Raw genomic sequence first — 15,095 nt, 5'->3', positions numbered from 1 at the left:
CAGGTTTAACATTTTGCATACTTATGTAACGAACAGACATATTCTTATCCTGAAATTTAGCAACAGTATTGCTAAATCTTGACTGCATTCCTGTTGAGATAAACTTCGAAGAGCAGCAGCAATCTGATCTTGGATTGTACAACAGGAGCGATAACATGAACAATCTTTTGAGAGAAAATACTGCTTTTTTTGTTTTTTTCTTAAAAACATAATAAACAGAAGGTAAGTAATATAAGATAAGAGGTGTAACAGAAGATTAGTGTAATGGATTTTTGAAGTAGAAACCAGGGATTGTAGAATAGCCAAATATTTTCTCTTTCTCTGGACATGATAGTGGAATATAGGTCAAATATAGGGATCAGCGTTTTTGTAGCTGACTAGAAAGCTGATCAGGAGCATGTTGACAAAGCCGTTTTAAATATTCTTTCTTGAAAACTATCAATACTAGCAGTGAAATCTTCCTGTTGGTCCTTTGAATAAAGACAACAGGAAGACTACTTCACTGGGAGTTAGGGCATGTTCAACAATGTGAAGCAAGTCTAGAGCAGGCTTTTTGCCTTTTTATATTAGTAACACAGGTTCCCCCTCTGCCCCAAGAAAGATAGTAATATAGAATACAATTTTTGCAGGAAGACAGCTGTATGCTTAAGGTTACTTGGAAAAGTCATGCAGTGATGTTAAATAGCAAGGAGCAAGCCTGAAAGCATCAGGTCACTGCAAACATATCATCTGCAGTGAAAACCTGAATAGTTGTATTTGACATGAAAATCTCTCCAAAAGTTAATCTTCAAAGGAAAATTGTGTTGTTTTGACTGCAGACACAACTTAAATGCCATTACTCTTATTCTATTGAGAAGGATAAACTACTATTTTTGTAATTTTCCAAGGAAAAAGGAAAAACAGGTGTTTCTTAGTCTAGGTGCTTCCTGTTAAAGGTTCTTTTTAAGTGTGTGTTCTTTGAGCCTTTACCTGATTAGGTAAAGGTAGGGAGGGGAATGTTTTGGCAACTTTGTGTGAATCAGGATTTTACTATAGTAAATTAATTAATGTTTTAAAATATTAAAGAGCAAATTAATATATCCAGAAAAGAAGAGCATTGATGAAAATTTAAAGGTGTTGGAGTGGACTAGTGTTCTGGATATATTTCCAGATAGGGGAGTGAGGATAGTATTTCTTCCAAAAAACTGAAAGGTTTAATAGTAAATTCTATTATTTCTATTTTTTTTCCTTACATCTGCCTTCTTAGGAAAAGTCCACTGGTACTTATGAGGGTGGGAGATAGTAGGTCATGATGAGGAGCAGTTTTTGAGAGATCTCTGGCTTAGGGAATTAGTTGTTTTAGACATACATAAAATTTGCACAAAACAGAACTGTAGGATTTAGTCAGAAAAAGGAAGAAAAGAGGAAAGAGAAGAGGAAGAACATTGCTTGCTCATCAGCTGATAAAAGCCGGCTGTGCCTTGTACCAAGTGGAGGGGGCTGACAGTTTCTTCTATGGTTCTTAATTTTTCATACCGCATCCTCAATATTTTTTACACTCACAGTAGCAGCCCATTTGTAGGTGAGTGCCAGACATCACAACGAATGCAGCAGAATTTTATTTAACAAAACTGCTGGAATAAGCTGTGAGAAGAAGAGGTTACAGAGGAAATTACTGACACCTCCAGAAGGTTTTTGCTATTGATGTAGTGTGCGATAGCAAATACCAGAACTGTGCTCTATGTAACCAAGCATGAAAATTTTGCTTGCAGTCTCAGCTGTTAAAAAACAAGTGTTGTTAAATTCCTGAAGGACATTTTCTTCCTTTATATCATTAAAACTTTATGTTTGACTTTCAGCTTAAAATACCATTGAATGTAATTCTCTAGTGCTAACTGTATTATCTTGGAGGAAGAAACTCAGCCTATGTTTTAGTTTAACTTTTGTGTATTGTTCTGTAGGATTCATTGTTTCTATTTAGATGTGGTAATCCCTCTGACTAGCATTGATGTGAAATACAGTAAGAAGAAATGCCTGTATACTTTCAGTGTTGATGATTATTTTTAAGAATCTTGTACTGCAGGAGTAAAGAGTGGAAGCAAACGAAAATGTTTGATTTTTTTATGAGTAGACTGTTGGCCTAAAGTTGTGTCGCTTGTGCTGGTACAAGTGCCATAGCTTGCTTCTGAATCACATCCTTTTTTTTTTTTTTGTGTAGCTTGCAATGATTTTACTTATGTTTTCACTGTCCACTGATATCCCTAGAATAGCAGGATTTCCTGTTTTAAAATTTTCCTTTCATCCCACTCTGGAGACTTTAGTGCCAGGTGTCCCTCTTGTTTTGATTCTTTCTTCCTCTGTCATACTGGCCTTGGTAGATGTAAGAATTTGTATGTATTTTCTTCTGTCATCTGTGCATCGCGCCTCTCTGAATGAATTATTCATTTGTTCTATTATACATTGCAACACGATGTATGCATTTTGACACATGCAAAACACAAAAGCCATGCTTTTGTATATCACTGGGGGAGGGAAATTTTTTGTAAACACATTTTTTGATGCAGCTTACTGTACCACTGTTATAATGAGTAATAATCATGAGTTATACTACATGCTCTGTGGGTTGGTTTTCTTTAGAAGAATATTTCTGTCTCTTGGCATCTGTGATGGAGAGAGATGATTGCTTAAATAAAGGAAAATTTACATACAAAATAAGATGGAGATGGTATAAATGAGCACTGCTGAAAACATCACATGAAGTGATAGAGCATTAGCAACAGCATAAGTATCTTCTGCTCTGAAGAAAAGTCCCAGTTATCTGCAGTACTACTGAGATAGTAGGCAGCAATCAACTGATACACAAATATTTTATAATCCTGAAAGTTAGCCAGTTTGGGTCTAGGCTCAGGAACTTAGTGAATTCAAAATACTTAGTTCATGTATGAGTCGTCTCATGGCAATGAAGATGCTCCAGTTAATTTTTTGATAGTATAGCTGCTCACTTCTCAGCCCCACGTTTTTGTATTTGCTTAGGTAGTGCTTTTTCAAACACTGTAAGAAGAATGCTGTTGCTGCCAAATGAAATGGCCTAAGATGACCTGAATTTGATTGAATTATGGTTCCCAGAAATATAGCAAAAAGAGGCTTTTTTGCAGCAAGGGCTGTGAATGATCTAACATTCTGGAAGCCCCTTTTTAAAAGTATGTTTAGAAGTTACTGTGGAAAAGTTATTTCAGGTTTGATTTCCAACAGTTTGTTATATAGAGAGAGCATGGCAGTTGTTACTAGCAATGAACTTCAGTGAGACTTTTGAAGAGAAAGAAAATTATAATGGTGATGAGGTTGAGGAAAGGATGATCATTCTAGATTTGATTGGTGTTGATACCCCATCTTTTGCTTCTCTGCTTATTGTGCTCCTGTCAAAGTGTTTTTGCAGTGTGCTATTAATTATTGTGTAAGCTGTATGAAGCTTCTCTAAAAAGAACTGTTGGTGCTACTTTGACCATTGTTACATGATATTGATTTCAACTGGATTGCTTATCAGCTGCTGGACCCTTGGATGCTTCCATGAGGTTTGTATACATACAAAATGAAAAAACAAATGGATCTGTGGAAGAGGACTACCACACTGAGTTTAGATGTATTTCTCAGGGACCTTCCTTAAGTATGTCTGATGACGTATATCAGGGTTTAGGTAGCCTATGACTTTCATCAGAACTGTAAAAGACAATTGCTGGTCCCTGTGTTCCTTTTATTAGAGTAGTAGCTGAGGAAAGCTGCTTAGTTTCTGCTGAATGTCAGGCTTTCAGAGTGAAGTAAGATGGACCTAACTGAAGTCTTGTTAGCGTTCCTCAGCTGATTCCCTTACTGGTGCTGTTATTGTTCAAAACTGGATGTGCAATATCAGCTACCCAGTCAGTCCAAATATAATTTTGCTTATGGGATGTTGTTTATACCTGCTCATGTTGTTTCCTAGAACCATGAAAATGGTATGTTAAAGATTGATATATTTATGACACCACAGCCTTGAAGCAGCTAAAGATGTTAGTGGCCAAGTGCAACCCTTAAAATGATAAGATTCCTTAAGGAATCGCTGTTGGGTTTTTTTGATGAGGAAGCATAGGTCATACCTGCTTTATCTCTCAGCTGCATAAATATTTTATAATTGTGAGTCTCTTGTTAAGCTAGCTTATTTGTGTATCAGCAATTCTCAGAAGACCATTTGACAGTCATTGGGGTATTTTTGAACCCCACACCTACAATGGATTTGAACTGTCATTCTAATCATTAGTGTCCAGATGATTTTGTTGTGATTGAGCAGAAATTAGGCAAATGAAGGCTTTTTAATTAAGGCTTTTTCTAAGGAGAGCTATTTGTTTCATGTAAAAGCTGAATGTAAACTTTTTTCATGTGTCAGAGATATTACATGTACTTGAATCAATATCATTCTTAAGTTTACCTGTCTTCTTGTGACAGAGAGGCCATTTGAAAGCTATTTGAAAACATATATTTCAAAACCAGTGATAGTCTGGATAAGACATTACTTTTTCTATTTTGCAATTTAAGATTCTGTCATCTGTGCTAGAACTGTACTGTTTTTGAATGGAAGTAATTTGGAGTCATCAACTTAACTAGTAATTAAAGCTGTTCTTCCAGATATATGTTTGCAGGTGCCATGACAAGGAAATGAAATATGCTGTAATCTTCACCAGAGTCTGTAACAAAGTGTGAAAAAATAGCAATGAAAATGTGTCAGTAGAGAAACATTGCTATTTGTGGTCTTCCTCCATTGCTGTGTATTGTGGTTGCAGTACAGCTTGCAGACCTTGTTGCGTTGTGAAGACACTGTGGAGAAGATGGAACACAGCATGTACTGTGCATCAGATGCAAAGTGTGGCTGCAAAGTTTGTGCTCTAATAAAAGTTCTGATGTAGTTGCTGGTTTACAGTATATATGAAATGGATGTTATATGACTCTCCAGGCATATTCAGAGTTCTCTTGAAATTTTGCCAAAAGATCTCATGGCGCCTTGCCCTTCAAAAAAAGGTCTCAGTCCACAACACTTCTATGTGTAGAAGGTGCAGCAGTAAATCTAATAGTAATCAGTGGCAAATGCAGCAGTCCAGAAAACAGAGTACTTCACCTGAAACTGAAACACAAACTCTTAAGAGCATTTTGCTAACAATAGAAAGGTGTTTTTTTCATTCTGGCTGTATTGACTTCATATGTTGGATGAAATAGAAAAATAGAAACCTTTCCTTATGTTTTCCTACTCCTTTAAAACCAGTTATATATAGTACATTATTTCTCCTTAATTCTGATAATAGCATTTTCAAAATTCTCTGTGATAAAGGGAGAATTTGAATTGAGCAGTAGAAAATGTTAGCTTTTTAGATGATCTTTGAGTTTGGTAGCAGAAGAGAGAGTGTCAGGAGGTGTCTTGAAGAAGCAGCTTGTGGAAGATGCTTTGAGAAAAATGAATAGAAAGAACTTATGCATAGAAATAGTTCTCTGTTCTTTTTCTTAATTGCCTTGTCAAAAGTGCAGAGAATAGAAAAGCTTCTAAGGAAGGGTGTTCACAAAAAGATTTGTGTAGGGTTACTGTGAAAAGAGGAATTAAAAAACCGATAGTGTTTGGTAGATGAAATAGTCAAGTATCTTCTTAGGCATAAAAACTTCAGTGACTCTTTGTAGCTCTTCTCACTCTATCAAGACTGCATGTGTATTGTTCAGTTTCAGGTTTTTATTTTAGCAGCTGAATAGTTGTAAGCAGTGTGCAATGGTAGGGATCCATAATGTGTGGAAAAAGAATAATTTTTAATAATTTTAAGAAATGCAAGTAAATATTGCTGCAACACCAGACAAGAAATTAAGAGGTAGGACTTATGGAGGGAAAATGCATTCAAAATACAAAGATGCTTCCTCAAAAGCATAAGCTCCTCATGGCACACAGATGAACCTGTGCTGTCAACAGGGTAAAAGTTCTTGGAAAAGTGAGTAGTAACAGGATTCTGAACTACTATATTGAGGCCATGTGTCAGATGCAAGAGGTAGTCATTTAAATTAACTCAAACCTGAGATGGGAGCCTAATGATGAATGTATACTCAAAATTTCTATCATTTGTTTTTAATAAATGCACTTTTTATTTTTCAGAGATCCAGCTTATTTTGATGAAAATTGGCTGAACAGAATCAAAACAGAAGTGGGAGATAATTGGAGGCTAAAGGTATTTGACTTACTTTGCTTGTCTGTGAATCTGTATTTCAGTACTTAATACAATATTGTGTCTAAATATTCTCACATTTCTGGATTAGGATCTTGCTTTATAGATAGCATTTTGAATTTTAGACCATTTTAATTACACTTCCTTTTTTAATATTGTATTGTCCTGCACAGTTTTAGCAAAGACGTTTTGAATTTGTGAACAGGTTTTTATGATTTAAAAGGAAAATATTCAAGTAAATGTTATACATTAATTACCTCTTGTTTTTCAAATATTGAATGAGAGATTTTTTTTTAATGTACAGTGTGAAAGCGGCTTTTAAAAAAGCAGCTTTTTTGAGAAGCAACTGCATAAAAATAGGAACATAAAAAGCAATATATTTAAAGAAAAATGGCAACATGTTGCTTCCTTTTACTTTGTCAGCTCTGTAGAGCTACTGAGTTTTAAGGGAGGAAGTCATGTTTTTTCTGTGTTTCTACTCAGCATGACTTTTAATCACAGTCTGTTTGCTGGGTTGTTTGTATCACTTGGCATTCTAGCACTTCTCTGCAAACCTGAAGGAAACGGAATTTGCAAGAACTATGAATGAGGAATATTTTGCTTTAGAATCTGAAGAACACAGTCTCACATGCAGATGTTAGTGTAGTTTTTGACTGGTTTTCTTCAGCGAATGATCAATGTGCTTTTTTAAATTTCCATTTTCAGCCTGACTGATTTGGGGGAAGAAAAATAGTTAAGAATTTACTGTTAGTTTTTGTTTTCTGTAAAACCATTTTGTTCCAGCCACCAAAACTCATTCCAAGCATCTGGGGAAGGACTAAAACTGTGAAATGCTTTAGTACTTCCAGGCTTCTCTACATCACTTCCTGAATTGCAGGGACACTCAGAGACAGAATGCTGCCTGAGACAAAGATGGAGCACACCACTGCTGTTTATGTCTTGACTTGGCCAGGAAACATGTATCAGCGTAGTTTCTGCTGTCTGACCAGCTGTGTGAAGTCTGGAATGTTTTAGAGTGTTTTGTCTACTAAGGCTGCCAGCAAAAAGTGAGGGTACATTGATGAGGCTATATTGAGTGACTGCTGAATAAGAGACATCATCCCTAAAAAACATTTAGGACTCCTTTGGCATCTGCTGAATGTAGAGCACTTAATATAAATTAACTTCTCAAAAAATTGTATGGAATTGCAAGCGAACAGCTGGATACAAGGTCTTACTTTTCTGAAAAATATTTTTTGGGTTTTTCCCCAAAGGAATATTGAAATCTTGGCTGTTAAATGTGGAGGATAACAAACTGAGAACTGTTGGTTATAGTAGCATTTCAGCTGATTGAATGTGGAGCAGCAGCTTCTCTAACTATCATTTGGAGTTTGAAGAATAAATATTTTATTTTTATGTCTTGCACTAATTTGGCAGATGTAAAAGCTTAGCAGGTGTGAAAAAGAAAAAAAAACCTGAGCAATCTAGTAACTTCCTTATGTGACTTAGGTTGGCAAAGCATCAGGTCAAATTTCAGTTTCTTGCTGATGTCATTCCATCTTGTTTTTCAAGTGTCCATGTGAAGAAGAACTAAAGACTGATTTTTTTGTTTTGTTTAAGAAATACATATAATTCAGCTTTTTGTATACATTTTTATAGACCACTTCCCTTTTCATGAAGATTCTAAAAGGCACATGTGTGATACTTTAACTCTTGTTTTTTAATCTGGAAGTAATCTTATACCTTGCCAACTGTTCTTTATATGTGAGTAAACATTATTAGTAGTCTAGTTTTCCAAATGTCTATCATCCAGTCCTTCATTTAAAGTCTGGCTTGTAGGAACACTTCAATCTGTGCATTTCTATTAATAGAATTGTTCAGCTTGGAAAAGACTTTAAGATCAAGTTAACTCTACCAGGTCCACACTAAACCGTGTGCTAAGCTCCACATTTACACTTCTTTTAAATGCCTTCAGGGATAGTAACTCAGCTACTTCCCTGGGCAACCTTTTCCAATGCTTGACAATGCCTTTGGTGAAGAAATTTTTCATAATACCCAATTTTAACTCCCCATGGGCCATTTCCTCTTGTCCTGTCACTTCCTTACTGGGAGAAGAGACTGACCCCCACCTCACTAGAACCTTCTTTTAGAAATATATCCATTACTGGATTTAAGATGTGGGCATTATAGTTGCATGACTCTAGAATATAGCTTTCCCTTTGTACTTTAAGAAGTGCCATGAGAAGTGATAATTGAATTATCTCATGTGTTGTGGTAATGAGCTACATTATTTTCTTGTTGCTAAACATGGTCGCTCATTGTCTCTGATGCTATCAGAACCATCTGGTGTAACAGTCACCACTTGTACAAACTCTTGGTATCGTGAACCACGTAAAGGAGCTGGTCTAGTAGGGGAAATACAGAAAGACAATATAAATGTAATGTGTAGGAAGTTTTGTGAAACAGTGGGAGCTGGTAGAGATTAGTGTAGGTCTTGTACAGCCTGCCTAACCACTGTTCATGGAAGTACTCAGAAAATGATAGAATCACAGAGTTGTTAAGTTTGGGAAACACCTTTAAGATTGAGTCCAGCTATCAATCTGGCACCACCACTGTGTTCACCGCAACCCATTATGTCACCAAGTGTCATATCTGCACATTTTTTTAACACTTCCATGGGCAATGACTCTATTATTTTGCTAGGCAGTCTGTTCCAATGTTCTACAACACTTTCTGTGAAAATCTTTTACCTAACATTTACCTAAAACTTATCTGATGCCACTTCAGACAGTTTCTTCTTGTCCTGTTACTTGTTACCTGAGAACAAGGGAGAAGGTAATGAGTGATGTGATTGTTAATTTTGAATTGTGTGTTGTCCTCTTTGGAGAAGAAACAAGAACATAAGGCTGAGATTTTTTTTGGGAGGGGGCAGGAGGGAGATGCATGGGTTTGGTTAGTTTGGTTTTTTTAGTGTTTTGCTTTCTGATAACTGCAGTGTTTTTGCTGTTGCTATACCATTTAAACAAAACCACAGGGATGTTTTTAAATTCTTGGTTACAGGGCAAGTTGCCAGACTTGAGAAATTGAGCAGTGCATGGGAGGGAAAAAGGGAAATGCTAAAACTTGCGGAGCTTACAAAATAGAAACCATTCAGCAAGCATTATGGTTCTTAGAGTTAACCATATCTTTGTCTACTGTATTTAATAGAGAAATGTTATTTCTTCAGAGTTAAAATTTCATGCTCATAGCATACATCAATATACACAGTAGTTTGTGTTTTCCCTTGGGCAACAAAAAGATTTTTCACTGCTGTCTTTGCAATTTTATGCTGGTTTACAAACATAAAAAAGCAAAGCCATTAACTATTTCCTCATGTACAATGAACACTTCTATGTAGTTCAGATTTAAATTGTGTACAACATAGTATTTCATGGCTGAGGAAGATGACATCTGGAACATAAAACCTATACTGAAAATGAAAAGCAGCTTAGAAAATAATTTGATTGGCAAAATTTTTCAGGGATAAAATTCCCTAATCAAGAAAAAAATTACTGATTTATTCATGTACATCAATTTTGGGCAATTACAGAATAAACTGTTGGCTATTTGAGGGATGGCATAAAAGTCCCCCTTTCCCTCCTATCCTTTTTCATTCAGTGTGGAAAGCTTAGGAAGGAAAGGAAACACATTGTTCAGCTTGATTTTCTTCTGAACTTTTCATTTTGGCATTCAGACAGCATCAATTTGAAGTACAGTTTTATTAGTGTTTATAGTAGCAAGCTGTGTTAGTCTTGTGAACCTTCACTACCTAGTCTTTCTCTGGGTTACACCTCTCATCAGTGATGAGAGACATTGCTGCAAAAAGCAGTTTAACTCAAAAACCATATGCCTGTGAGAGGGGTACAAACAGTGAATGCAGGTGCTCCCTCTCCTTCTTGGTGTGTGCACACACACAGCCCCACGTGCCCCCTGCCCACCTACTTACCCCCACCCCACCTGTTAACTGCAAATGGATAAAAATGTACCATAATGAGATATCCAAAGCTTATTGGTTAAGAATTCCCAAACCACTTGAAAGTGTGTGCTAGCAACATTTCCAGAGGTTATTCAAGATTTGAAATTAAAAAAAGAAAAGCCAATTTACACAGAGCCTCCAGCACAAACAGGGTTTCAGTCATACATGTGATATAAGGGTAATGCAAAAGTGGAGACTGGCTGCCATAATGTTGGGGAAAAAACAGGAAGTTAGATAACCCATGCTCTCTTTTTGTCAACAATCACAAGCTTAAGGGCATTTTCTATTGCCCACGTCACTACCTTTCCCTTTGTTACTCAACTATGTTAGTAAAGAGAGAAATCTAGACAGACTGCTCTTATAAACCTGAGATTGGAAACAGTAAGCAAGTTGTAATTAATAAAAGATTTTATATGACAAATGAGAATAAAAGAAAAACAGGAGAAAAACCAAGCAACCATTAGGTCTTATGGTGTTGGCAGATCGCATGATCTCTGCTTTCATACCAGTCAGTTTATTAAGTTAATGCTGTGTCATAATGGTCAGTGTCATACTGAGCACATGTGGTGCTATACTAAGCCAAGCTGGCTGCTAGCAGGGAGGGTAATGATATTTTAACGTAGGGAACACCCACACAGATCTGGTGTGGGTATTAGTGAAATTTAGGTGTTCAAAAGACTGAGAATATTGAGGTTTCATCAATATTCTCAGATGGTAAAGAGATGGAAAATGGAGAGAGGTTTGTCTAGAAATACTTATTGATCCATCTATTGTGAATTAGATGCAACAGATTTCTGAGGTGAAACAAAGCAACAAATTTCGAGGTGAAACAAAGCATAGTTGTCACTTTTTTTACCCCTGTAAACTTCACATCTTTTCCAGCAGAAGTATGGCTGCAGGGAATGAATGTTAAAGGTGTTGGGAGGGTAGCATGTATATTTTTATGGAAAAGCAAGAACTCAGGTTGCTGATGCAAGCAAATAGGCTTCCCATGTGGTCATGGGCTGACATCTGAACAATGGTTTAATACTTGATAGTCATAATCTGTATTGGCAATTCTGCCTGTTGTGGTCTGACATTATGTAATTTAATGGTCATTGTTAACTACAGTTAGGTTTTCCTATGTGCTTAAGAAAGTGAAAAGTAATTCTGAACAACTGTCACTTCTGTGACTTAGAATTCTGATTTAATTGGTTTTCTTTTAACACTTTCTTAGGCTATTGTTGGTTTTCATTTAGCTGCTTGAGGTCTTTGTTTCATGTGCTTGGACATCATAAATGTTGCTGGGACTACTCAGTTCAATTTCCAAGTACAAAATATTAGTGGTAGTTTCCCTGTGATGATCCTCTCTCTGCCAGGGGCAGTAAAACTATCTAAGTTTATTGACTGCAAGCAAGTTAGAAAAAAATTGAGAGCTGTCTGAGTAATACTGAAGATCATGGTTAAGTCAGTCTTAGTCTTAAAAGAAGTCTATAAAGAAGCTGCTTTAACCTCACAATTGTCTGATTATGTGCCAAATACAAAGATGGTACAGTTAATTCTTAAAAGCAAGCTACCCTGGTACTGTTGATTTACAGTGGGGTGAAATAGGATGGCAAAGATTTCTTTTTCAGTTTATGTGCTGTTCTCTTGTTTCAAGGATTCTGCCCTATAAGCTCTTTTTCATGATGAATTTTGATCAATATTGACTTTGTTTCAGTATCTCAACTCCAAGCACTATGAAAGTTACATAGAGGAAGGTGGCTCTTTGTGTTTAAGGAATTTTAATTCAAAAATGCTTACAAGGAGAGGGGGAAAGAAGTATTTCACAGGTTTCCATTTGGTTTCTCAATTTTTTGGGATTATGTTCAAGTTCAAGGTTCCTCACAAATGTTCTCATCGGTAAACTGGACTTAAATTCTGCAACATGGCCCTTGTGTTTCCGTGGCTCTTTCTGCAGCAGACTCAGGTAAATTATAAACCAGAAGATTTTAGTTAATCAAGTTTGAAAATAATATTCCAATCAATGCAGTATTCTTTGTGATTATTTGATATAAAAGTAAAATTTCTTAATTTCTTTAAATTCTTAAATCTGTTGCAGACTTCAGTTATGATTATGCATTGCCTTTGAGTGGTGGTCTTGGTTGCTGACACCTAGGAAATAGTTGCAGCTCTTACAGAACCATGTTGTGTGTAATAGTACAGGAAAAGTATGTGCTTTGGTGTAGAAGGTGTAAACTGCCTGTTACGCCATTTTGGGAGTGACAATAAATGTTCTCATATACATGCTATAATGTAGCATCTCCAGTTCTTGTTCTAGGTTGTCAAGGTATTTGATGTGTCACTTTTCAGGTCCAACTGAGTTTTTGTTTCTTGTATGACTTAAAATTCAGTGATTATTCAGACAGAATGTTCCTATATCTTAATAAGGAATCAACTTCTGGCACTTCTTTCCAAAAGAGAGTAGATTAATAGGAGTCAGGTAGTCAGATTATTATCATTTTGGTTTTCTTGGCAAAAATCTTCTAGTGTGTGTATCCTGTTTCTTTTTTGAGTCTGGAATTTACTTTCATCACCTCATTTTGTTTGTAGACCATATTGAAGTGTTGTGTTTGTCCCTGAATTTCAGTATCATGTTTCTTAACCGCCGTCAGGTCGTTTGAAAGGTAAATAATTTCTGTCAGTGGACAGAGTCTCCTAACTGGATATTTCTGGAATGCAGTCAAGAACATAAAATTTATGGTGGGCTTCAAAGGCAATTAAAACTTGAGAGGTTTTGCTCTCCCTTCATTGCAGTTCCACAGTTTGCTGCTGTGACTGCTGCTGTCAGTGAGAGAACTTTGTGAATCCTGTTTATATCAGTTTTAGTCTTTGCAGATTCTGTTTAAACTTTGAGGTTGGTAAAGATCCTTAAGATCACAGAATCCAACCATAAACTGCCAAGTCCACCAATAAGTAATGTCCCAGTGTACCACATCTACACAGCTCTTTGCACACCACAAGGATGGTGACTCAGTCATGTTCTGGGTAGCCTGTTACAATGCTTGATAACCCTTTCTGATAAAGAGATGTTTCCTGATACTCTTCCTGGCAAAAAAACACTTCCTGGCAAAACTTGAAGCCTTTTCCTCTTGTCCCATCTCTTGTTACTTGGGAGAAGAGGCTGACCCCCACCTGGCTACAGCCTCCTTTCAGGGAGTTGTATAGAGTAATAAGGTCACCCCTGAGCCTCCTTTTCTCCAAGCTAAACAACCCCAGCTCCCTCAGCCTCTTCTCTGTCCCTGGAAACAGTGTGCTGCTTCTATTATCTAAATTTCCTAAATATTTGAACAGTAATTTTTGATAGTCTCTAGCAGTTATTTTCAGCAAAGATTCCTTATTTTTTCTCTGAATTTCAGCTGTGAGACCCACGGGCATTTTTATAATTTTAAATACACTGTTTCCAGAGACTTGATGCAAATGGATTTTTGCTGGAAAGGGGGCAATACACAGTACTAGAGGAATGTGACACCCATTCTGTAGAGCAGGAGGTACTTAACTCATGCCATTGGTTATGCGAGTGAACAGAAGCTACCTTTGTATAGCAGTGAAGTCATCTTGGAGAAATGTAAATTTTGCCAGATACTTTAAGGCAGACAGTCATTTGTAAAAACTGGGAGGAGGGACAGAGACTGACAAGAACAAAAATAAAAGAGCTAGGAGGAATAATTAATGATAAGAACAACAAGTTGAACTTATGGGTTGAGAATAAAGGATGATATTGAGCAGTAGCTGGTTTTGGTTTGAAAGAAGAGGTTTATCTCTGCAGAAAGTAGATTACTAGGATACTTCAAGAGAAGAAAGGAGGGAAATAATGTTTCAACTTCTGGATGTAAAGATAATCTTAAGATAAACAAGTATATAAAAACATTCATGCCATAGGATCTGATATAAAGCCTATCCAAGACAATGTTATATTTTTCATAAATTTAAATGGGTTCTTTGAATTCATAAAGATTTGTAATCACATCTGGAAGTCTGGTCATAAGGGCCTCTTGCATAACTTTCATGATTCTAAATTTAACTGTGCATAAATTGATGTAATTATATCCTTCTTTTGTGTGATTCTTCCATGATTGCCCACTTTATGATCATTTCTCTGTAAAATACTCCCTGTATTTATTGTATTTCCTCTTTCTTGTCAAATAGGTAAGCAACCTGAAGAAAATTTTAAAAGGAATACTGGATTACAACCATGAGGTAAGAACCATTTGAACTAATCTTCATCTGCTTGCCTTTTGAATTATGTATTTTAGTTAACCTGTGGAAGATAAATTGTTTTCTGCAAGTTAAGTTCTGACGTTTTCTTGCAAGCCTTTTGGCATATATAGTGATTCATGGCCTGTTCCCTAGTCTTGGCCTTCTTTAAACCTTCTCACCTACTTTATTGAATACTCGGGAGTACCAGTGAAGCCTGATATGCAAATTTTTTCATGTGAAGAATAGATGGCTTTACTGACTATGTTCTAATGATGGACTTTGTGTCTGATGTACTTTAATGTACCTGAGTCTGATGTTTTTTTCCTTCCTTCTCTGCAGCTGAAGTCTGCTCTTTTCTTTATTTTTCTCTTGAGGAGAGTGAAGGAAGAGCATTTCTAGCCCCTCCCTACATTAAAATTTTAATTAAATATTTTAATTCAGGTGTACTGAACTCAGTCTTTGTCCTTCTCTCTTATTTTGAGCAAACTCAGCACTTAATTACTCCAGACGAGACAATATTTTTTCTTTCAGTGGTGAATCTTCAGCTGAAATATGCTTTCAGTGATGTTTGAGACAAATTGATCCGTACAGGTGGCAGCAAAAAATCCATAATATGCATGTTCTAGACATTGCTTGTTTCAAAATACTGTCTTCTCATAAATACTACAGAGATTAGGTTA

At 36.3% G+C, this 15,095-nt stretch overlaps 1 protein-coding gene across 4 annotated transcripts in view; it reads left to right on the top strand.

Annotated features, from left to right (window-relative positions):
• The window catches only part of HOOK3 (hook microtubule tethering protein 3), an 85,855-nt gene that overhangs the window by 17,161 nt on the left and 53,599 nt on the right, over window positions 1–15,095 (top strand). For all 4 annotated transcript variants that reach the window (XM_036402584.2, XM_036402580.2, XM_036402582.2 and 1 more), the window contains exons 3-4: window positions 6,134–6,206; window positions 14,365–14,415. In XM_036402584.2, the coding sequence (XP_036258477.1) occupies window positions 6,134–6,206; window positions 14,365–14,415 (124 nt within the window). The remainder of the gene's footprint in view (window positions 1–6,133; window positions 6,207–14,364; window positions 14,416–15,095) is intronic.

Source organism: Molothrus ater, chromosome Z, assembly GCF_012460135.2.
Source record: "Molothrus ater isolate BHLD 08-10-18 breed brown headed cowbird chromosome Z, BPBGC_Mater_1.1, whole genome shotgun sequence".
NCBI classification, from domain to species: Eukaryota; Metazoa; Chordata; class Aves; order Passeriformes; family Icteridae; genus Molothrus; species Molothrus ater.
The sequence above is the reverse complement of the archived record's forward strand: the minus strand, read 5'-3'. Positions and strand labels throughout refer to the sequence as shown.